The following is a 23744-nucleotide window of genomic DNA, read 5'->3' on the forward strand; positions in this document are numbered from 1 at the left end:
CAGGAAGTTACCTGTTAGTGACGCATGTGTTTACAACCACTGGAAACTAAATGTGACCAAAGCAAGAAGACGTGCAGATTCACTGACACACATCTGAGTTTCAGGGGCTCTGACAGGCAGACGTTTGGCTCCCCCGACTGGATGGAAGAGAAATTTGTAAAACTCACCTGTGTTATCTACAGTACAGGTGAGAACGCCACCACACGGTCAGATTTGAGATTTTAAAAGCTTCCAATGAGCCCACAGAACTCCTTCTCAGTTGCCTGTATGTGTCAACACACGCACACCTGGAGCCTGCAGGTTGGCCCCGCCCACACCTGCCCGCTGTGGGTCCACACAGAGAACAGTTAGATTTTTGTTGCTGTCCTGGAAACAGACGTTTTCCAGTCAGCAGGTAACACAGATTTAATACTACGTCTATTCTGTGAGCTTTACTGGACGCTTGTTTTAAACAGACGATGATAACGTGCTGAGAGTTCATCTGACTGAGACAGTAACACACACACAGCAGAAACATCACAGAGCTTTTATTTGGATGTGAAACAGAGCGCGCGGCTCTCAGGACATCACGCCTTTAGTCTGGATCTCTGAATGACATCGTGAGCTTTAAGAGCACCAGATTTGTGCTCCATTCCTTGTAACAACCAGACGACCATCGTTGGTCAGGGTCAGGCGCATCGTCCTGATGTCGGCGTTAATGGCGGTTCCAGAGCTCCAAACTGGTTTATCGTCCTGGGTGTACAGGACCAGGTTGGAATCCGACTGCAGGAGGAGCCGCGCAGGGTTTTTGCCGTTTGTGGCTGTGGCCCAGATAGGAGACCACTTGTAGACGACAAAGTTGCCATCTTCCTGCAAAGTGGAAGCAAAGAGAGCGGATCAGTTTGAACGTTTATACTGTGAGCTACAAATCATATGGACGACGATACGATTCGTTAAAACAAGGTAGAATAGCTGTGCAGCTTTCAGCAAATCAGGTGTTAAGTGAATATTCAGATGTAATTGTCAGCGTCTGAGACTTCCCACTTCTCTTTATTTCTGTATTCCTAACTTCCTGATCTCTTTGTTTTGGTGAAATCTCATCATTAGGGCTCTTTTATTCATAGATTCGTTTTATTGCCATTTTCTCAGGAAGGGTTTTCATAAACTTCACTAAAAAATCATTATCAAAAGAAAAGTTTTCTAGCCAGGAAAAAGTGGCCAGTAAAACTGATCTCTTTCTATATCTGCACGTTAAAGACCAGCTGTCAACTTTTAATGTTACCAGCTGTGTTTCTGGGCCATGTAATCATAAACTGATGAGGACAAGGTCACATTTTCCCACCTGTAGGATGGCTTTGAAGTCTCCATTTACACTGACGAGGGACTCGCCTTTACGCAGCTCCTGGTTAGTGCTGATGGAGTTCTTACTCATGATTCTAAAGGACAGAAGTTACAGTTATTTTCATTTAAGAGACATTTTACAGATTTCAGTTCAAATCAGAAACTGTGAATTTTAATGCGTGTAAATGAGCCTGCACCATATTTCAGTTTATTTTACCAAAAGATCAAATGCCTGCAGCTACAAACCCCAGGCAAGATTAATTCTTACAGCTGCTGCATTTATGTACAAAGCTGTAACTCACCGGCTATGAACGCAGAAACGTCAGTGGGAGAATCAGATGCTGAACGTGCTGCAGCGACAGAGCAGAGCCTCATTTATACTGTTTGATAGCAGCAAAGGGTGATGGGAGGGGAGATGGGGACATCAAGAAAGTCAGGTTTTTTTATTCCTTCTTCCTTGGAAATTCTTTTAAAAGAAAGTAAAATATGAGGATATGTTACCTAGAATTACCTCTGACAACAGATTTCTTCATGCTGAAACCCACACGTCCACACACTTTTATACAGGACACTGAAAATCTTTCACACACTCTAAATTTACAGTACTGGGCAAAAGTTTTAGGCAGGTGAGAAAGAAAAGCTGTAAACATGCTTTCAATAATGGAAGTGTTCATCGTGTATTTTCATCAGTCAACAAAATACAGTAAATGAACAAAAGAGAAATCTAAATCAAACCAGTACCTGGTGTGACCACCCTTTGCCTTCTTCTAAGTACATTTGCACACAGTTTTTGAAGAAACTCGGCTGGTGAGTTGATCCAAACATCTCAGAGAACTAAGCACAGATCTTCTGTGGATGTAGGCTTCCTCACATCCTTCATGTAATCCCAGACACACACAATGATGTTGAGATCAGGGCTCTGTGGGGGCCAGAGCATCACTTCCAGTACTTCTTGTTCTTCTTTACACTGAAGATAGTTCTTAATGACTTTGGCTGTGTGTTTGGGGTCGTTGTCCTGCTGCAGAATACATTTGGCATCACCTTGGCCTCCAGTAACGCTGTGAGGAACCTTGGAGTCATGTTTGACCAGGACATGTCCTTCAACGCACATATTAAACAAATATGTAAGACTGCTTTCTTCCATTTGCGCAACATCTCTAAAGTTAGAAATATCCTGTCTCAGAGTGACGCTGAAAAACTAGTTCATGCATTTATTACTTCCAGGCTGGACGACTGTAATTCATTATTATCAGGAAGTCCAAAAAACTCCCTGAAAAGCCTTCAGCTGATCCAAAATGCTGCAGCAAGAGTCCTGACAGGGACTAGAAAGAGAGCAGATTTCTCCTGTTTTGGCTTCCTGTTAAATCCAGAATTCAAAATCCTGCTCCTCACATACAAGGTCTTAAATAATCAGGCCCCATCTTGTCTTAATGACCTTGTAGTACCATATCACCCTATTAGAGCACTTCGCTCTCGCTCTGCAGGCCTACTTGTTGTTCCTAGAGTATTTAAAGTAGAATGGGAGGCAGAGCCTTCAGTTTTCAGGCCCCTCTTCTGTGGAACCAGCTTCCAGTTTGGATTCGGGAGACAGACACGATCTCTACTTTTAAAACTTCAGAATCTCGCTTCTCAACTTCATATCCCATTAGCCTCAGTCGACCCCCCTTCAACCCTACCCGCTCCAGTACCAAACGCAGCCCATACGCACGCCCATCCTGGGCTATCCCTGGTTCTGTCGGCACAACCCCCATATCTCCTGGTCATCGTGTCAGATCCTGGGCTGGGGTCCCCGCTGTTTACAAAGCTGTTTCAACCCTGAGACCAGAATGGATCCCGCAAAACTACCCCCTTCAGAGCCCATTGATCTGGAGAAGATTCCTCAAGTCTTCCATGATCTCTCCGAGGTTCGGAGATACACTCTAACCTACCCCCGCTCACCCCTATGACCCCCTATATGTACCGAGACGCTGACAGGTTTTCGTAACCAGGGTGTTAATGTGACAGGACCATGACAGGTCCTGAGTGATGTGGACACCCAGGTACTGGAAGCTGTCCACTCTCTCCACTGGCGCGCCACTGATGATTAGGGACTCACCTGTTTTGTAGCAAAGTCCGCGATCAGCTCTGCTGATGTTTAGGAGGAGGTTGTTCTCCTGGCACCAGTTCTTCAGGATCCTCATCTCCTCCAGGTCGGCCTTCTCGGTGGTGTCAGAGACCAGGCACACCACAACGGTGTCGTCAGCAAACTTGACAATGGAGGTGGTGTCTGATGTGGCTACACAGTCATAAGTGTACAGTGAGTACAGCAGGGGGCTTAAAACACAGCCCTGAGGCGCTCCAGTGCTGAGTGAGATGGAGGGGGAGACTTGTTCTCCCACCCTTACCGATTGGGGTCCGTCTGTGAGGAAGTCGAGGATCCACTGACACAGTGATGAGCTGAGTCCTAGATCCTTCATGTGAAAAGCTTTGAGGGAATTATTGTGCTGAATGCTGAACTGTAGTCCATGAACGGATAAGAGAGGAGCGAGCCAAAAACAGGAAACACCTATTTCTTATGAGGGTGGCAAAGGTTAAACATTGAAGAGTATATAAATGATGTTTTACACACATATTGCAATCGTGCTCATATGAGTTGTAACTCAGCCCTAAGAAGGTCAAAAGCTTCGTTCAGCGTGACCGTCTGAACTGATATGCTGCAGGGATGGCGTGGAGTGTAGTGAATGGATGCATAACAGGCTTACATACACAAACATCACATAGATTTATTTTCTAGGGTAAAGGTGGAACACGTCTTGCTTTGTCTTTGCTTAGCAACTAGTGATGCAGAAGGTGTTAAAGATAAGCCATGAATAAGTCAACAGGAAACGTGTTGGGGTGCGACGGCTGAAACAAAATGTTGCAGATAACGGAAACTTGTCTAACTGTCATTAGCTGTAACTTTTGCACGTTATGTATCTGCTTGAAGCAAAAAGGGGCGTAAACCCTGATAGACAAAAATTTTGGAGTGTGCTTTCTAGTGGAGATTTATGCTGATATGGTGATGGTGTATATCTGACCCTGGGTGGGTTTAATACAATTAAAAGTGTTGCTCACACACATAAAGAGCATTGAGATTAAGTAAAGTTAATATAAAGGATAGAGCCCAGAACGGGATATTTTGAACCAACTTTGAATAATTAAGGGAACATTAGATGAACACAGTAGATTATTGAGGCGTAGCAGAGGGAGGCGTTTTGTTTTCTGACTTTACAGGAGAAGATTCCAGAACCAGAGCGAAACCACGGAGAGGTTGGTGAGAATCCAGAAACCAACCATCAGAAAGGGGAACTCACAAGAAGCACAGAGAACCACAGCTCCAGGAAATGTTGCTTAGGAGACTAAAAGCTCGTTGGACACACGTTAAATGTGAGCATAAAAGTAATGAAGAGTAATGAGAAGGACTTTAGGAATAGTTTGCAGGATTTCTGTGTTATTTAAATTGCCCAAGAATAGTGTTAAGACCGGATATATGTTACCCGTAGAGGGGGTGAAAACAGTCTCCATATTCTGGAATATGTCAAATTAAAGATCGTTTTTTGAGCTATGACCACTTTGAGCCGTGTCTTTCTTTGCCGTAAAGAATACAAAGAACTGGATTTAATACCCTGCTGTCTTGCAACATCTGATTAACAATGTCTTTCGTGACATGCTAGGCTGGTGGCCGTTGGCATATTTGGATTACTTTTTGATCTACTCTGGTCCCAAGAAGACCATGTTACTCATCTTAGGGTGGTGCTTAACAGACAGTTCGAACACCAGCTAGTCTGTGAGCTGGAGAAATGTGCCCGCTATCAAAGCTCCACCCCCTTCTTCGGCTTCATTAACTCTTTGTGGCAATGATCGGACCGACAGTGCATATCGGCGTGTTTGGGTTCCTTTATTTTGTTCAACAGCTCTTTTAGGCACAACTCGAGCCAGGAGTCTGCTCGTCTCGCAGCGTCCTCCACTGCACACACACAGTTTCTGCCAACACTATATATAAGGAGAGAGTCACTGGTCTCACCGCACCACCCCTCCACTGCCAGCAGGCCAGAGACCACCCCCTGCCACACTCTTCTATGGTTTACCCATGGATTCGCAGAAGGTTCAAGCTGTTGCTCAGTGGCTGCAACCAACTAGCCTCAAACAGCTGCAGGGGTTTCATTAACTTCTATCGGTGCTTTTGTGACATGTTCTATTTTCTTATTGACATTTCTTCCCAGGAGGCTTTGGGAAAATGGCGCACGTCACCCGAATGACTACTTCTTCCGTCTGAGAGTGATTGTGAGAAATTCTCTGTCTATCTTGGACTTAACTGGATTGTCATTCACTGGCAATGCTACACACCAGTCACCATGAGCTCCAGGCCTGTCTGCTTTTGTGATTTCAGAGTCTGTCACAGCTCCTAAGAATGGTGCTGTAACGGTCGCAAGGTAATGTGAAGGGGACCAGATGGGAGAAAACAACCACACGAGCCTTCAAACGCCTTTCAGAGCTCTGAATATGTTTGTCTTAAACAAATACAGAGGTTTAACACTCTCAACAGCGACACATCTAAAGACGAACAACCCAGCCTCTCAAAAAAACCTCCTTAAATAGATGCCGGTCATACCACCACCAATAAAAGACTTCCCCCCGACACGGCCCAGCTACAAAAAACCTATACGGTGAAATACTTCAGTTATTCTAACACACCTCACACAAATCTGATCACAAACACACTCCAGCTAAATAATATACAAACTAACTAAATCCAATCAAACTGAAAGTTCAGCTGGGAAAGGCTCCAGCACCCCCACAACCCTGACAAGGATAAGTGGAGGAGAAGGGATAGATGGCTGGAAAATTAACTGATCCAGTGTCTGTGACCAGGATGGAAACTGCATTGTTCTTCCTCATCCCGAGGTTGTTGTCACACCTGCACTGCAGGTAAACTGCCTGGCTTAGTATGAAGGATATCTCTGATTAACTGAAAAAGAGACATCAGTGCACAAAACTTCAGATGGCAAGTTTTCAAGGCTGCCAAAAACATCCTCATACTCAGCGTGACTGATTAGTATGATCAGAAACTGCCAAAAGAACAGAGTCGAACTCTGTCCGGTTGTAATACAAGACATTTACTGCCAAGCAGTCCTGATTTGATAAATGAACATCACACCCTCAGTATATTCCTCTATGTCCACACAGTCCCCAGATGTTGTCTGAAAATGCTCCATGGTGTGCACTCCAAGCAGCCCATAGCATTGGAACAGCCTCCTGTGCCCACACTACAACGTCCACGACCACAGGCGGCTCTTTTCTCACTCTGGGCGTGTACACTGTGTTCATCAGCAAAGTGAGATGGTTGGAGCTTCCAGTGTGAGGTAAGGGGGCTGCAGTGTATTCATTGTTGATATTTATGAGTCCCTCTGTTTGCACACATAACACGCTGTTGCATGTTGAGAGCAAACAGACGTAAGCCTTGTTGAAACTCCTTGCAAAGATGTGAAATGCATCTGTGATTTGAGGACAGTGCTGTAGTTCTCTCATCGCCTGCTTTACATCTGGACTCGGCAGAATTTGCACTGCGGTAATGATGCTTTGTCATAGCTCGCGTGGTAGACAGAAAGGCCAGCATTTCACAGTCATCAATTCCACATCAGGAGACCAGGAGATGCCAGCAAATCAAAATATTTCCATAAAAGATGACCAAAAGAAGAATTGACTTTATGTACACTAAGCTTGGATACAGTAAACACATTGATGAACGGAGCAGAAACACAGGCTCTATGTTTGCTGCTTAGCAGACTGACCAGCAGTGCACTCAGCTTTAGGCAGACTTTACTTGATGTATCACTCCTCCACCTTATCCTGGTGGAAGAGTTTGTGTGACCGATTGATCCTTGGCTCTTTGTTATTGATAGAAATTCACCCCTGGTTGAGTTCAAACAGACTTGCATCGACTGGTTCAGTGCTTGTATGTTGGGGTTTACTCCAGTGAATGAAGGGGTCACTTTCCTGGTATTTGACTTGAGCACAGGTTCTGACTGTTGTCTGCACTTTAGATGCTAAACTTGACTTGTGTTCGGTTGTTGGAAGGAGCTTTGCAGTTTTGAAAGTCAAACTGATGTTAGTTTGGAGAACCAATGAAACCCCGGAACAATCTTAAGCATCTGGCTGTCAGCGTGAAACCGTTTGGACAAAGCCATCACCTTGATGCATCATCCAGGTAAGTAAATCCCAAAGAGTTGATTCTGTTCATCTGGATGTTTTCAGTGGGAGAAACATTTTGTCACTCATCCAAGTTCTTCAGTCTCAGCTGACTGCAGGTTTCCAACCTTACAAACAGGACATTTGCACAATGACTGAAACCAGCGCAGTGAAAGAACAACGGGCTGAGAGGTCAGCTCATCATGAATATGCAAATTTCCATGACCTTTGATCAACAACCACTGATCAAAGCTCACAGCATTGTAAGATGGTGACAGATGTACCCTTAGGCCCCCTCCTCGATTCAGAGATGGTCTTTCCTTTTTCACGTAAATGGCCTCCTTGACTCCGCCCTCATTTCTCCCACTGAAAACGTTACGTCCAGATGAACAGAATCAACTTTTTGGGACAAAGCCACCACTTCTGTCTGATTCACAGCTGAAGAATGAGGCTGCTCAGCATTGCCCTGTCACACCTGTCCGGCAGGTAAACGTATCAGTTTGAAGGATATTTGGTGATTTCCTGAAAGAGGGGAAACATCAGGGGAAGCCCTCCAGAAAAATCTAAAACTTCCTCGTTGTCAGTGTGACTGACTATTTAGCTTCTAACACCAATTTCAAACACCTGTGTAGACACCTGTGGGTGTGAGTGCTCGTGTTTATAAGGTTTCTCCATTCGAGTTTTTACAGTAGGTAGGTGCAGGGAGCCACAGCCCTGCCCCCCAGGACATGAAGCATGCATAGAGGAGGCCCCACACATCTAGAGCCCCCCACAGCCTCAGGAGGACCACCACAGGGGCAATCACAGCACCCACTCAGAAAAGAGCAAAGGAGAGCCCAGCAGCCATGGTGCCGAAGCCACTGGAGGCTGTAGCAACGAGGCTACGCAAGAGAAACGAGCACTGGCACAGACCCCCACCCCTGAAGCCCTGCTACATTAGGCTGCCAGAAAAACACCACCCAAGAGCTACCAGACCCCATCCAGGTCAGTGCGACACCACACACCCCAAGCCCATTAACCCCCCCCAATATCAACTACAAAAAGCAAAGGTACGGCAAAACTATGGTGATGGAGACTAATATGGTAAATGGCCTGTATTTATATAGCGCTTTACACATCCACACATCCACACACTGGTGATGGCAGCTACATTGTAGCCACAGCCGCCCTGGGGCGCACTGACAGAGGCGAGGATGCCGGACACTGGCGCCACCGGGCCCTCTGACCGCCACCAGTAGGCAACGGGTGAAGTGTCTCGCCCAAGGACACAACGACCGAGACTGTCCGAGCTGGGGCTCGAACCGGCAACCTTCCGATTACAAGACGAACTCCCAACTCTTGAGCCACGATCGTCCCATATTAATAAATTGATTACAACAAACAATAATTGTCACTGAACTCTTTTTATTTACAGGCATTTTTAACATGTATGAACATAACACGAACAATTTTACATGGATATTTATTTGATGAGAAGAAAGTAAATAACAATAACTATAAAACAAGAGTATTTATAATGCATCAACAACAATCCAGCCTGGGATCCTCCCGGTTAAAAACACGGTCCAGGACTGGACACTCAGGCTAATCCTGCAGGGTCTGGTTCAGGAAAAGGTGGCGAACAACACAAACAGTTTTAGTAGAAAGGTGTGATTCCAATTAGTTGAAGAGATCAAAGCATTATTCAGATTATTAAGCTTAAGTAAAATATACTAATACGCTGTGAAAAGACTTAAATGTTATAGACTTCATCTGTGTAAACAAGCTTTTTTGTGAACTCTAAAATAAGCCTGTTTCTCCAAGAGGAGCGTCAGTAACCATCAGCATTTGTTCAGGAGGGAGACAAGCCGAGGACAAGCTCTTCAACCCCGGACCTGGGCCTGCTCAAGGTCACCAGGGATTGGCAGATGCAAGTGGACTTGGATCAGAGGATCATTTTTACCACAGAGATCATAACAACTACTCTGCGACCAGACCTCGTCTTTGGGTCTAACTCCCAAAAACTTGTGTACGTCATTGGGCTGACAGTACCATCGGTGTGTGGTTCTCCAGCTGCACCACAGCACACAGAAAGGCACTCCAGAGGGTCATCAATATGGCCCAAAAAATCATTGGACATCCTCTTCCTTCCATGAAGGACCTGTACAGCACTAAGTTAAGTTACTGAGTTGTGTTGTTTGTGTTGCGTTGTGATGTGTCGTATTTGTCGTGTTGTACATAGTGCCGACGTGGGACAGTTTTCCAGTTTGTGAGATGTGGGAAGCCAGATCGGGCGACCCCCTTCCGGCTCTCGTCTCTGCTCTCTCCTATCTGTCCCTTTTGTCTTACTTCTCTCTATCACCATTTCTTTCCCTTTGAAGAAGTGAGGCTCCAAAAATGTTAAAGAGGTAAGCATTACTTTTCAGTTGCAGTGAATTGATAGAAGAAGATAAATAGTAGAAAACTAAACAGAAGAAAGTCGACGAGAACCAATTTAACATAAACCAGTGACACACTCTGGGACCTGATCAACCCTGGCAGGGCCTCCTTGGATGAGGGTGTCTGGTGATAATGGCCGAAACACCCGATGAATCCAAGGTCCACTACTGACGATGTGTCCCAAATTTGAGTATGATAATCTAGATCAGATCTCTAGTTCCTAAACCTAACCAAGGAAGGAAAAAATGGCAGATTAGTGTGGTGGATCATAAATTTGATTAGTTTTGAAGTTGTACATCTCTGTTCCTTATATTTCATGTCATGCCCTTATTAATGTTTTATTTGTTGCTTTGACTGTTTTCGAATAGAATATGCAGTGGGAATATAGAGGGAGATAAGCAGTGAAAGTTTTGCCTGGGTTGATTGTGCGTCGATCCATTGTTAATGCCTCAGGGCTCCAGTAGGTGGGTTCGCGCGCTTCCTCCTTCACTCAATACAGACGAGTGAGAGTGAGAGCTGCGTGTCTGTGCCGTTCTTTCACCTCTCCTCACTATTTCCCCTGTTTAAGGTAACTGTCATGCACAAATCTGTATAAATGTGTGTTACTGTTGATTATTACATTGTTATCATTGGTTATTGTAGTGAAAGATGTGAATTGCGGACTATTTTGCTGAGAAGTTCCAGTTAATCTCTGTTGCTGCGTATGCTAGTTTTCGCTATTACTCCGCCATATTGTGTGAAGATTTTTCTGTTACTATCTGTATAAGTTAACTACTGAAAGACATGCAGTACTTAAAGTATTATTTCATTGCTGTGGAAAGTTAGTGACTGTGTCAGCTAACATGTGCGAGTTAAAAAGATGTTTTTGTCTAATGCTACAGTTCATGTTATCTAAAGTATTCTCATCAGCTAATGCAGCGAACAATAGTCACTTAGTTTGGATACAGTTGTCCTGAGACTGAGTGCATCCATAAGAATATTGTTTTGGTTGTATTGCTTCTGAAACTCAATACAGACGAGTGAGAGTGAGAGCTGCGTGTCTGTGCCTTCCTTTCACCTCTCCTCACTATTTCCCCTGTTTAAGGGCACAACATTAGCTTGTGATAAAAGACCGAAGCACCCTGTGAAGTTTAGGCAACGATGTGTCCTGCTGGTAAAGTTTCTTGGCTGCCATCCCTCAAGATTTTCTCCATTTGAAGCGATGAATTATCAGGGACTGTAACATCTAGTCCTTTTTACTGAATCAGAATTAAGCTGTTTAATATGAAGCCTAAAAGTATTTGTCCCACATGTAAAAACAACACCTACCTTTCATCTCTAACCATCATTATTTTTTTCTGTGGTTTTCTTGTGTTGAACTCTGAAAAACGACATTTACTCTCTGCACGTGACTCCAACCAGCTTTAACCGATCAATAAATAAATCGATCACAGGCTGATCACAGCCGGCTGCTGCTGAGCGTCACGGCCATCAGGATGAAGGCTTCTGCTGATTTCTCCCTGTCCTCTGTCCCAGCAGAGAAATGACGCCCTCTGCTGGGATGAAGAAGAAACTGCAGCAGTGACTGCGCTCATGCAGCACATCAGGCTGCTTTTCAGATGAAAACGTTCCCTTTTGATAAAGCATGCAGGTGGGACAGGTGACCCTGACCCAGCTTACACATGATGCACTCAGTGTTTCTTCTTCACTCACCACTGTGCATGCAATCAATACTTATTATTAACCTTTGACTCTCTACCATGCTGTAGCTCATCACCGTTTCCATAGTGACACTGAAGCTTCCAGAAATCAACAGAGACTTCCACAGACTGTAGATAAAAGATGGAAACAGCAGGAATCCACAGCAATGCTTCTCTGAATGACATCATCAGTCCTTAGAGCGCCACTTCAGCTGGTTTAATGGACACAGCGCCGGCAGAGCGAACACTGCAGCGTGTCTGCTGTGGAAGACCTAAATGGACAGCCAGCCAATCAGAGAACCAGCTTGTGCACAGCAAATTCAAAAGTGTTAAATGTTTTGGTGTTAATAGTCTCCTTGCAAAAGTAGAGTTAATTTTACTCTAAGCAGAGTCACATTCTTTTAATGTAACTCTGAGGTGTAAAATGATAGTAGTTAAAATCGAGTGTTAAAAATGAGTGTTTCTCTGTCAAATCTGGAGGTGTTACAATGGAAACATTAACTCTTGACCTCTTAACTCTGAACTCCTACAGGGGCTATGACACCAACAGAGTAAATTCACAGACTCCGCCCCCAGCACGGCTCCAATCGAAGCTGAAGTGAAGCCGTTTCAGAACATTTTGCTCTACATATTTGAGTTGTTTGCCATGCTTGGTAAGTCATGTTTTCAAAGATTGTTTCAATTATTTCTATTAGCTTTTACTTCTGTGGCTCTTTGGAGTTGAGACAAAGCTGTGTGAAAGGCATTAGCCATGTTGCTCGCTGATAGCATAATATTCTGTTTTAGCTAGCTGAAAGGTATTGTTTGCGGGCAAATACCACAGCCTTGAAAAAAGCTTGCATGTGAATTTTCAGTCAAACTTTTGGTCAAATACACCTAAAACAATGTGTAGAATGTGAAATGTTGGTATAATGGTGCTACTTGAAGCCTGAAAACGATCGCCCATAAAAAAAACAACGAGCAAACAGCAGTAGCAGGCGTCCTGACTGGATTCTACGTTAGCATAGATCCCTCCAGAGTTTTGTGCACACGGTTTAGGTAAAAATGAAAAAGGCTGAGGTTTTACATTTAGTTCAGTATTACCTGTTGTCTGTGTCCTTGTCTTTTGGGAAAATACTTTACACAAGTAATGGCTCAAAGAGGATTCCTTTTTTTTTTACTGTGCTGCAATTGTTTACTGGATTATTTGTGCCATTAATTAGTGTCAACTAATTTTTATTCAATCTCCGCACAGGATATGCTTGTGAAGATGGAATATGGGGGAGAGCAGAAGTGCGTTGAAGTTCCACAAAGGGATGAATGAAGGACATGCATATTGTATTGAAGAAATAAGTGATGAGAATGCTGTTATTTGCATTTACCATGTCAGACCTTTTGATAAACACAATTCTAATGAAAGTGAGAACATGTATACTGTTACATCTTTCAGAAAATGTTTTGAAATTGTGGTGCACAGTTCAGAATAAATGTTTTTCAAAAACCATTGCATCTTTTTAGCAAATGTTTATTTCCAAAAGAAATTTCTAGAAGTTCAGAACAGTAAAATTCCCGCTTTTTAGAATGAATTAGAAGATAACTCTTACGTAGTTAAACTAAAATACTCTTTGAGAGTTAATATATAAACTCTTAACACCAAGTGTTAAATTATCAACTCCAGACAGATTTGGTGTTTAACACTAAATCAGAGTTAACGTACCAACTCTCCAAAAAGAGTTAAATTAACACTCTCTGGTGTGGACCCATATAGACACTTTAATAGTGTTGAAATCAAATCCGACAGTGTTAATTTGGACATGCTGGATTTGCTGTGTGATGAGGTCTTCATGGACTCTCTCCTGGTTTGTTAGCTGTGCACGTTTACCTGTGTAAGTCTGACACCCACCTGTGCACATCTGGACTCTTCTTCTGTGGTTTTGTCCTCCCAGAAACATTTTTGACTTTGGAACAAAATGAGAGTGAAATCATTTCAGGTGCTGATGAAACCTGATGAACTCAAAGTGTTCAGGCTGACGAGCGAAACACATCATTAAAACTCCCACCTGCCCCCCACACTCAGCTGTTTTTCATCTGCAGTAACCTTCATGTGTCTCATGAAGCCGTGCAAAGCTTCGCCTTCTGACTGTGAAGCTCGTCAGTCACAGACCTTCCTCACAGACCCATTGCGTCCTGATTGGGAGGTTTTTATTGTTTTTGCAGAATCTTTGAGGCCCGAGGACTTCATGAGCCGTCAGCAGATTTACACAGGAAACTAAAAGTTTCATGTCTGTGAAAAACTACCTGTGAGAGGCAGGTTGTAGTGCTGCTGTAGTCTGATCTACGTGACTGCACGAATCCACCAGTTCAGTTTATTGTGTGAAATCAATCAAATCACACTTGTGAACGCTGAGCTCTGAGCTGTCATGACTGATCACATGTGTGTGATACCGTGTGTGTGATCACATGTGTGTGATACCGTGTGTGTCCTTTTCAGGAAGACAGAAACAAACTATAAGAAGGAGGATGATGTCACCTCCAGCAGGGATGGTGCACACGGCCTCAGAAACATCCACCACATGCGGTGCTGCTGTTACACTAATCTCAGCAGTGCAGGAAGTTACCTGTTAGTGACGCATGTGTTTACAACCACTGGAAACTAAATGTGACCAAAGCAAGAAGACGTGCAGATTCACTGACACACATCTGAGTTTCAGGGGCTCTGACAGGCAGACGTTTGGCTCCCCCGACTGGATGGAAGAGAAATTTGTAAAACTCACCTGTGTTATCTACAGTACAGGTGAGAACGCCACCACACGGTCAGATTTGAGATTTTAAAAGCTTCCAATGAGCCCACAGAACTCCTTCTCAGTTGCCTGTATGTGTCAGCACACGCACACCTGGAGCCTGCAGGTTGGCCCCGCCCACACCTGCCCGCTGTGGGTCCACACAGAGAACAGTTAGATTTTTGTTGCTGTCCTGGAAACAGACGTTTTCCAGTCAGCAGGTAACACAGATTTAATACTACGTCTATTCTGTGAGCTTTACTGGACGCTTGTTTTAAACAGACGATGATAACGTGCTGAGAGTTCATCTGACTGAGACAGTAACACACACACAGCAGAAACATCACAGAGCTTTTATTTGGATGTGAAACAGAGCGCGCGGCTCTCAGGACATCACGCCTTTAGTCTGGATCTCTGAATGACATCGTGAGCTTTAAGAGCACCAGATTTGTGCTCCATTCCTTGTAACAACCAGACGACCATCGTTGGTCAGGGTCAGGCGCATCGTCCTGATGTCGGCGTTAATGGCGGTTCCAGAGCTCCAAACTGGTTTATCGTCCTGGGTGTACAGGACCAGGTTGGAATCCGACTGCAGGAGGAGCCGCGCAGGGTTTTTGCCGTTTGTGGCTGTGGCCCAGATAGGAGACCACTTGTAGACGACAAAGTTGCCATCTTCCTGCAAAGTGGAAGCAAAGAGAGCGGATCAGTTTGAACGTTTATACTGTGAGCTACAAATCATATGGACGACGATACGATTCGTTAAAACAAGGTAGAATAGCTGTGCAGCTTTCAGCAAATCAGGTGTTAAGTGAATATTCAGATGTAATTGTCAGCGTCTGAGACTTCCCACTTCTCTTTATTTCTGTATTCCTAACTTCCTGATCTCTTTGTTTTGGTGAAATCTCATCATTGGGGCTCTTTTATTCATAGATTCGTTTTATTGCCATTTTCTCAGGAAGGGTTTTCATAAACTTCACTAAAAAATCATTATCAAAAGAAAAGTTTTCTAGCCAGGAAAAAGTGGCCAGTAAAACTGATCTCTTTCTATATCTGCACGTTAAAGACCAGCTGTCAACTTTTAATGTTACCAGCTGTGTTTCTGGGCCATGTAATCATAAACTGATGAGGACAAGGTCACATTTTCCCACCTGTAGGATGGCTTTGAAGTCTCCATTTACACTGACGAGGGACTCGCCTTTACGCAGCTCCTGGTTAGTGCTGATGGAGTTCTTACTCATGATTCTAAAGGACAGAAGTTACAGTTATTTTCATTTAAGAGACATTTTACAGATTTCAGTTCAAATCAGAAACTGTGAATTTTAATGCGTGTAAATGAGCCTGCACCATATTTCAGTTTATTTTACCAAAAGATCAAATGCCTGCAGCTACAAACCCCAGGCAAGATTAATTCTTACAGCTGCTGCATTTATGTACAAAGCTGTAACTCACCGGCTATGAACGCAGAAACGTCAGTGGGAGAATCAGATGCTGAACGTGCTGCAGCGACAGAGCAGAGCCTCATTTATACTGTTTGATAGCAGCAAAGGGTGATGGGAGGGGAGATGGGGACATCAAGAAAGTCAGGTTTTTTTATTCCTTCTTCCTTGGAAATTCTTTTAAAAGAAAGTAAAATATGAGGATATGTTACCTAGAATTACCTCTGACAACAGATTTCTTCATGCTGAAACCCACACGTCCACACACTTTTATACAGGACACTGAAAATCTTTCACACACTCTAAATTTACAGTACTGGGCAAAAGTTTTAGGCAGGTGAGAAAGAAAAGCTGTAAACATGCTTTCAATAATGGAAGTGTTCATCGTGTATTTTCATCAGTCAACAAAATACAGTAAATGAACAAAAGAGAAATCTAAATCAAACCAGTACCTGGTGTGACCACCCTTTGCCTTCTTCTAAGTACATTTGCACACAGTTTTTGAAGAAACTCGGCTGGTGAGTTGATCCAAACATCTCAGAGAACTAAGCACAGATCTTCTGTGGATGTAGGCTTCCTCACATCCTTCATGTAATCCCAGACACACACAATGATGTTGAGATCAGGGCTCTGTGGGGGCCAGAGCATCACTTCCAGTACTTCTTGTTCTTCTTTACACTGAAGATAGTTCTTAATGACTTTGGCTGTGTGTTTGGGGTCGTTGTCCTGCTGCAGAATACATTTGGCATCACCTTGGCCTCCAGTAACGCTGTGAGGAACCTTGGAGTCATGTTTGACCAGGACATGTCCTTCAACGCACATATTAAACAAATATGTAAGACTGCTTTCTTCCATTTGCGCAACATCTCTAAAGTTAGAAATATCCTGTCTCAGAGTGACGCTGAAAAACTAGTTCATGCATTTATTACTTCCAGGCTGGACGACTGTAATTCATTATTATCAGGAAGTCCAAAAAACTCCCTGAAAAGCCTTCAGCTGATCCAAAATGCTGCAGCAAGAGTCCTGACAGGGACTAGAAAGAGAGAGCAGATTTCTCCTGTTTTGGCTTCCTGTTAAATCCAGAATTCAAAATCCTGCTCCTCACATACAAGGTCTTAAATAATCAGGCCCCATCTTGTCTTAATGACCTTGTAGTACCATATCACCCTATTAGAGCACTTCGCTCTCGCTCTGCAGGCCTACTTGTTGTTCCTAGAGTATTTAAAGTAGAATGGGAGGCAGAGCCTTCAGTTTTCAGGCCCCTCTTCTGTGGAACCAGCTTCCAGTTTGGATTCGGGAGACAGACACGATCTCTACTTTTAAAACTTCAGAATCTCGCTTCTCAACTTCATATCCCATTAGCCTCAGTCGACCCCCCTTCAACCCTACCCGCTCCAGTACCAAACGCAGCCCATACGCACGCCCATCCTGGGCTATCCCTGGTTCTGTCGGCACAACCCCCATATCTCCTGGTCATCGTGTCAGATCCTGGGCTGGGGTCCCCGCTGTTTACAAAGCTGTTTCAACCCTGAGACCAGAATGGATCCCGCAAAACTACCCCCTTCAGAGCCCATTGATCTGGAGAAGATTCCTCAAGTCTTCCATGATCTCTCCGAGGTTCGGAGATACACTCTAACCTACCCCCGCTCACCCCTATGACCCCCTATATGTACCGAGACGCTGACAGGTTTTCGTAACCAGGGTGTTAATGTGACAGGACCATGACAGGTCCTGAGTGATGTGGACACCCAGGTACTGGAAGCTGTCCACTCTCTCCACTGGCGCGCCACTGATGATTAGGGACTCACCTGTTTTGTAGCAAAGTCCGCGATCAGCTCTGCTGATGTTTAGGAGGAGGTTGTTCTCCTGGCACCAGTTCTTCAGGATCCTCATCTCCTCCAGGTCGGCCTTCTCGGTGGTGTCAGAGACCAGGCACACCACAACGGTGTCGTCAGCAAACTTGACAATGGAGGTGGTGTCTGATGTGGCTACACAGTCATAAGTGTACAGTGAGTACAGCAGGGGGCTTAAAACACAGCCCTGAGGCGCTCCAGTGCTGAGTGAGATGGAGGGGGAGACTTGTTCTCCCACCCTTACCGATTGGGGTCCGTCTGTGAGGAAGTCGAGGATCCACTGACACAGTGATGAGCTGAGTCCTAGATCCTTCATGTGAAAAGCTTTGAGGGAATTATTGTGCTGAATGCTGAACTGTAGTCCATGAACGGATAAGAGAGGAGCGAGCCAAAAACAGGAAACACCTATTTCTTATGAGGGTGGCAAAGGTTAAACATTGAAGAGTATATAAATGATGTTTTACACACATATTGCAATCGTGCTCATATGAGTTGTAACTCAGCCCTAAGAAGGTCAAAAGCTTCGTTCAGCGTGACCGTCTGAACTGATATGCTGCAGGGATGGCGTGGAGTGTAGTGAATGGATGCATAACAGGCTTACATACACAAACATCACATAGATTTATTTTCTAGGGTAAAGGTGGAACACGTCTTGCTTTGTCTTTGCTTAGCAACTAGTGATGCAGAAGGTGTTAAAGATAAGCCATGAATAAGTCAACAGGAAACGTGTTGGGGTGCGACGGCTGAAACAAAATGTTGCAGATAACGGAAACTTGTCTAACTGTCATTAGCTGTAACTTTTGCACGTTATGTATCTGCTTGAAGCAAAAAGGGGCGTAAACCCTGATAGACAAAAATTTTGGAGTGTGCTTTCTAGTGGAGATTTATGCTGATATGGTGATGGTGTATATCTGACCCTGGGTGGGTTTAATACAATTAAAAGTGTTGCTCACACACATAAAGAGCATTGAGATTAAGTAAAGTTAATATAAAGGATAGAGCCCAGAACGGGATATTTTGAACCAACTTTGAATAATTAAGGGAACATTAGATGAACACAGTAGATTATTGAGGCGTAGCAGAGGGAGGCGTTTTGTTTTCTGACTTTACAGGAGAAGATTCCAGAACCAGAGCGAAACCACGGAGAGGTTGGTGAGAATCCAGAAACCAACCATCAGAAAGGGGAACTCACAAGAAGCACAGAGAACCACAGCTCCAGGAAATGTTGCTTAGGAGACTAAAAGCTCGTTGGACACACGTTAAATGTGAGCATAAAAGTAATGAAGAGTAATGAGAAGGACTTTAGGAATAGTTTGCAGGATTTCTGTGTTATTTAAATTGCCCAAGAATAGTGTTAAGACCGGATATATGTTACCCGTAGAGGGGGTGAAAACAGTCTCCATATTCTGGAATATGTCAAATTAAAGATCGTTTTTTGAGCTATGACCACTTTGAGCCGTGTCTTTCTTTGCCGTAAAGAATACAAAGAACTGGATTTAATACCCTGCTGTCTTGCAACATCTGATTAACAATGTCTTTCGTGACATGCTAGGCTGGTGGCCGTTGGCATATTTGGATTACTTTTTGATCTACTCTGGTCCCAAGAAGACCATGTTACTCATCTTAGGGTGGTGCTTAACAGACAGTTCGAACACCAGCTAGTCTGTGAGCTGGAGAAATGTGCCCGCTATCAAAGCTCCACCCCCTTCTTCGGCTTCATTAACTCTTTGTGGCAATGATCGGACCGACAGTGCATATCGGCGTGTTTGGGTTCCTTTATTTTGTTCAACAGCTCTTTTAGGCACAACTCGAGCCAGGAGTCTGCTCGTCTCGCAGCGTCCTCCACTGCACACACACAGTTTCTGCCAACACTATATATAAGGAGAGAGTCACTGGTCTCACCGCACCACCCCTCCACTGCCAGCAGGCCAGAGACCACCCCCCTGCCACACTCTTCTATGGTTTACCCATGGATTCGCAGAAGGTTCAAGCTGTTGCTCAGTGGCTGCAACCAACTAGCCTCAAACAGCTGCAGGGGTTTCATTAACTTCTATCGGTGCTTTTGTGACATGTTCTATTTTCTTATTGACATTTCTTCCCAGGAGGCTTTGGGAAAATGGCGCACGTCACCCGAATGACTACTTCTTCCGTCTGAGAGTGATTGTGAGAAATTCTCTGTCTATCTTGGACTTAACTGGATTGTCATTCACTGGCAATGCTACACACCAGTCACCATGAGCTCCAGGCCTGTCTGCTTTTGTGATTTCAGAGTCTGTCACAGCTCCTAAGAATGGTGCTGTAACGGTCGCAAGGTAATGTGAAGGGGACCAGATGGGAGAAAACAACCACACGAGCCTTCAAACGCCTTTCAGAGCTCTGAATATGTTTGTCTTAAACAAATACAGAGGTTTAACACTCTCAACAGCGACACATCTAAAGACGAACAACCCAGCCTCTCAAAAAAACCTCCTTAAATAGATGCCGGTCATACCACCACCAATAAAAGACTTCCCCCCGACACGGCCCAGCTACAAAAAACCTATACGGTGAAATACTTCAGTTATTCTAACACACCTCACACAAATCTGATCACAAACACACTCCAGCTAAATAATATACAAACTAACTAAATCCAATCAAACTGAAAGTTCAGCTGGGAAAGGCTCCAGCACCCCCACAACCCTGACAAGGATAAGTGGAGGAGAAGGGATAGATGGCTGGAAAATTAACTGATCCAGTGTCTGTGACCAGGATGGAAACTGCATTGTTCTTCCTCATCCCGAGGTTGTTGTCACACCTGCACTGCAGGTAAACTGCCTGGCTTAGTATGAAGGATATCTCTGATTAACTGAAAAAGAGACATCAGTGCACAAAACTTCAGATGGCAAGTTTTCAAGGCTGCCAAAAACATCCTCATACTCAGCGTGACTGATTAGTATGATCAGAAACTGCCAAAAGAACAGAGTCGAACTCTGTCCGGTTGTAATACAAGACATTTACTGCCAAGCAGTCCTGATTTGATAAACGAACATCACACCCTCAGTATATTCCTCTATGTCCACACAGTCCCCAGATGTTGTCTGAAAATGCTCCATGGTGTGCACTCCAAGCAGCCCATAGCATTGGAACAGCCTCCTGTGCCCACACTACAACGTCCACGACCACAGGCGGCTCTTTTCTCACTCTGGGCGTGTACACTGTGTTCATCAGCAAAGTGAGATGGTTGGAGCTTCCAGTGTGAGGTAAGGGGGCTGCAGTGTATTCATTGTTGATATTTATGAGTCCCTCTGTTTGCACACATAACACGCTGTTGCATGTTGAGAGCAAACAGACGTAAGCCTTGTTGAAACTCCTTGCAAAGATGTGAAATGCATCTGTGATTTGAGGACAGTGCTGTAGTTCTCTCATCGCCTGCTTTACATCTGGACTCGGCAGAATTTGCACTGCGGTAATGATGCTTTGTCATAGCTCGCGTGGTAGACAGAAAGGCCAGCATTTCACAGTCATCAATTCCACATCAGGAGACCAGGAGATGCCAGCAAATCAAAATATTTCCATAAAAGATGACCAAAAGAAGAATTGACTTTATGTACACTAAGCTTGGATACAGTAAACACATTGATGAACGGAGCAGAAACACAGGCTCTATGTTTGCTGCTTAGCAGACTGACCAGCAGTGCACTCAGCTTTAGGCAGACTTTACTTGATGTATCACTCCTCCACCTTATCCTGGTGGAAGAGTTTGTGTGACCGATTGATCCTTGGCTCTTTGTTATTGATAGAAATTCACCCCTGGTTGAGTTCAAACAGACTTGCATCGACTGGTTCAGTGCTTGTATGTTGGGGTTTACTCCAGTGAATGAAGGGGTCACTTTCCTGGTATTTGACTTGAGCACAGGTTCTGACTGTTGTCTGCACTTTAGATGCTAAACTTGACTTGTGTTCGGTTGTTGGAAGGAGCTTTGCAGTTTTGAAAGTCAAACTGATGTTAGTTTGGAGAACCAATGAAACCCCGGAACAATCTTAAGCATCTGGCTGTCAGCGTGAAACCGTTTGGACAAAGCCATCACCTTGATGCATCATCCAGGTAAGTAAATCCCAAAGAGTTGATTCTGTTCATCTGGATGTTTTCAGTGGGAGAAACATTTTGTCACTCATCCAAGTTCTTCAGTCTCAGCTGACTGCAGGTTTCCAACCTTACAAACAGGACATTTGCACAATGACTGAAACCAGCGCAGTGAAAGAACAACGGGCTGAGAGGTCAGCTCATCATGAATATGCAAATTTCCATGACCTTTGATCAACAACCACTGATCAAAGCTCACAGCATTGTAAGATGGTGACAGATGTACCCTTAGGCCCCCTCCTCGATTCAGAGATGGTCTTTCCTTTTTCACGTAAATGGCCTCCTTGACTCCGCCCTCATTTCTCCCACTGAAAACGTTACGTCCAGATGAACAGAATCAACTTTTTGGGACAAAGCCACCACTTCTGTCTGATTCACAGCTGAAGAATGAGGCTGCTCAGCATTGCCCTGTCACACCTGTCCGGCAGGTAAACGTATCAGTTTGAAGGATATTTGGTGATTTCCTGAAAGAGGGGAAACATCAGGGGAAGCCCTCCAGAAAAATCTAAAACTTCCTCGTTGTCAGTGTGACTGACTATTTAGCTTCTAACACCAATTTCAAACACCTGTGTAGACACCTGTGGGTGTGAGTGCTCGTGTTTATAAGGTTTCTCCATTCGAGTTTTTACAGTAGGTAGGTGCAGGGAGCCACAGCCCTGCCCCCCAGGACATGAAGCATGCATAGAGGAGGCCCCACACATCTAGAGCCCCCCACAGCCTCAGGAGGACCACCACAGGGGCAATCACAGCACCCACTCAGAAAAGAGCAAAGGAGAGCCCAGCAGCCATGGTGCCGAAGCCACTGGAGGCTGTAGCAACGAGGCTACGCAAGAGAAACGAGCACTGGCACAGACCCCCACCCCTGAAGCCCTGCTACATTAGGCTGCCAGAAAAACACCACCCAAGAGCTACCAGACCCCATCCAGGTCAGTGCGACACCACACACCCCAAGCCCATTAACCCCCCCCAATATCAACTACAAAAAGCAAAGGTACGGCAAAACTATGGTGATGGAGACTAATATGGTAAATGGCCTGTATTTATATAGCGCTTTACACATCCACACATCCACACACTGGTGATGGCAGCTACATTGTAGCCACAGCCGCCCTGGGGCGCACTGACAGAGGCGAGGATGCCGGACACTGGCGCCACCGGGCCCTCTGACCGCCACCAGTAGGCAACGGGTGAAGTGTCTCGCCCAAGGACACAACGACCGAGACTGTCCGAGCTGGGGCTCGAACCGGCAACCTTCCGATTACAAGACGAACTCCCAACTCTTGAGCCACGATCGTCCCATATTAATAAATTGATTACAACAAACAATAATTGTCACTGAACTCTTTTTATTTACAGGCATTTTTAACATGTATGAACATAACACGAACAATTTTACATGGATATTTATTTGATGAGAAGAAAGTAAATAACAATAACTATAAAACAAGAGTATTTATAATGCATCAACAACAATCCAGCCTGGGATCCTCCCGGTTAAAAACACGGTCCAGGACTGGACACTCAGGCTAATCCTGCAGGGTCTGGTTCAGGAAAAGGTGGCGAACAACACAAACAGTTTTAGTAGAAAGGTGTGATTCCAATTAGTTGAAGAGATCAAAGCATTATTCAGATTATTAAGCTTAAGTAAAATATACTAATACGCTGTGAAAAGACTTAAATGTTATAGACTTCATCTGTGTAAACAAGCTTTTTTGTGAACTCTAAAATAAGCCTGTTTCTCCAAGAGGAGCGTCAGTAACCATCAGCATTTGTTCAGGAGGGAGACAAGCCGAGGACAAGCTCTTCAACCCCGGACCTGGGCCTGCTCAAGGTCACCAGGGATTGGCAGATGCAAGTGGACTTGGATCAGAGGATCATTTTTACCACAGAGATCATAACAACTACTCTGCGACCAGACCTCGTCTTTGGGTCTAACTCCCAAAAAC

The 23744-nt window shown here is 44.5% G+C and overlaps 2 protein-coding genes and 1 long non-coding RNA gene across 4 annotated transcripts; 1 reads left to right on the forward strand and 2 right to left on the reverse strand.

The window, feature by feature from the left end:
* Positions 1-510: 510 nt before the first annotated feature.
* LOC309720990 (B-type lectin plumieribetin-like) lies at positions 511-4892 on the reverse strand. Its single transcript, XM_082558297.1, has 4 exons — positions 2062-4892; positions 1623-1786; positions 1322-1415; positions 511-849 (listed from the first exon to the last, which is right to left on the reverse strand). The coding sequence occupies exons 3-4, from the start codon at positions 1409-1411 to the stop codon at positions 607-609; spliced, it is 333 nt and encodes a 110-aa protein (XP_082414423.1). The 5' UTR covers positions 1412-1415; positions 1623-1786; positions 2062-4892; the 3' UTR covers positions 511-606.
* A 7043-nt stretch (positions 4893-11935) lies between these two features.
* LOC309720991 lies at positions 11936-13107 on the forward strand. The gene is made up of 2 exons (XR_014280619.1): positions 11936-12277; positions 12859-13107. It is a non-coding gene; the product is annotated as an uncharacterized lncRNA (long non-coding RNA).
* A 1613-nt stretch (positions 13108-14720) lies between these two features.
* On the reverse strand, positions 14721-19104 carry LOC309720633 (B-type lectin plumieribetin-like). Of its 2 annotated transcripts, XM_082557722.1 has the most exons (4): positions 16272-19104; positions 15833-15996; positions 15532-15625; positions 14721-15059 (listed from the first exon to the last, which is right to left on the reverse strand). In XM_082557722.1, exons 3-4 carry the CDS (start codon positions 15619-15621, stop codon positions 14817-14819), a joined length of 333 nt encoding a protein of 110 aa, XP_082413848.1. In that variant the 5' UTR covers positions 15622-15625; positions 15833-15996; positions 16272-19104; the 3' UTR covers positions 14721-14816. The 2 variants fall into 2 exon arrangements, with proteins under 2 accessions (XP_082413848.1, XP_082413849.1); XM_082557723.1 differs by lacking the exon at positions 16272-19104 and having other exon boundaries at positions 15833-16033.
* Between the last annotated feature and the right edge of the window lie 4640 nt (positions 19105-23744).

Source organism: Aulonocara stuartgranti (assembly GCF_965226115.1).
Source record: "Aulonocara stuartgranti genome assembly, chromosome: 13".
NCBI classification, from domain to species: Eukaryota; Metazoa; Chordata; class Actinopteri; order Cichliformes; family Cichlidae; genus Aulonocara; species Aulonocara stuartgranti.

Coding starts and splice junctions, on each gene's coding strand:
- LOC309720990 (XM_082558297.1), bottom strand. CDS start 1,411: ATGAGTAAGAACTCCATCAGCACTAACCAGGAGCTGCGTAAAGGCGAG. Junction 850..1,321: donor ACTTCAAAGCCATCCTACAG/GTGGGAAAATGT, acceptor TCCACTTTGCAG/GAAGATGGCAACTTTGTCGT.
- LOC309720633 (XM_082557722.1), bottom strand. CDS start 15,621: ATGAGTAAGAACTCCATCAGCACTAACCAGGAGCTGCGTAAAGGCGAG. Junction 15,060..15,531: donor ACTTCAAAGCCATCCTACAG/GTGGGAAAATGT, acceptor TCCACTTTGCAG/GAAGATGGCAACTTTGTCGT.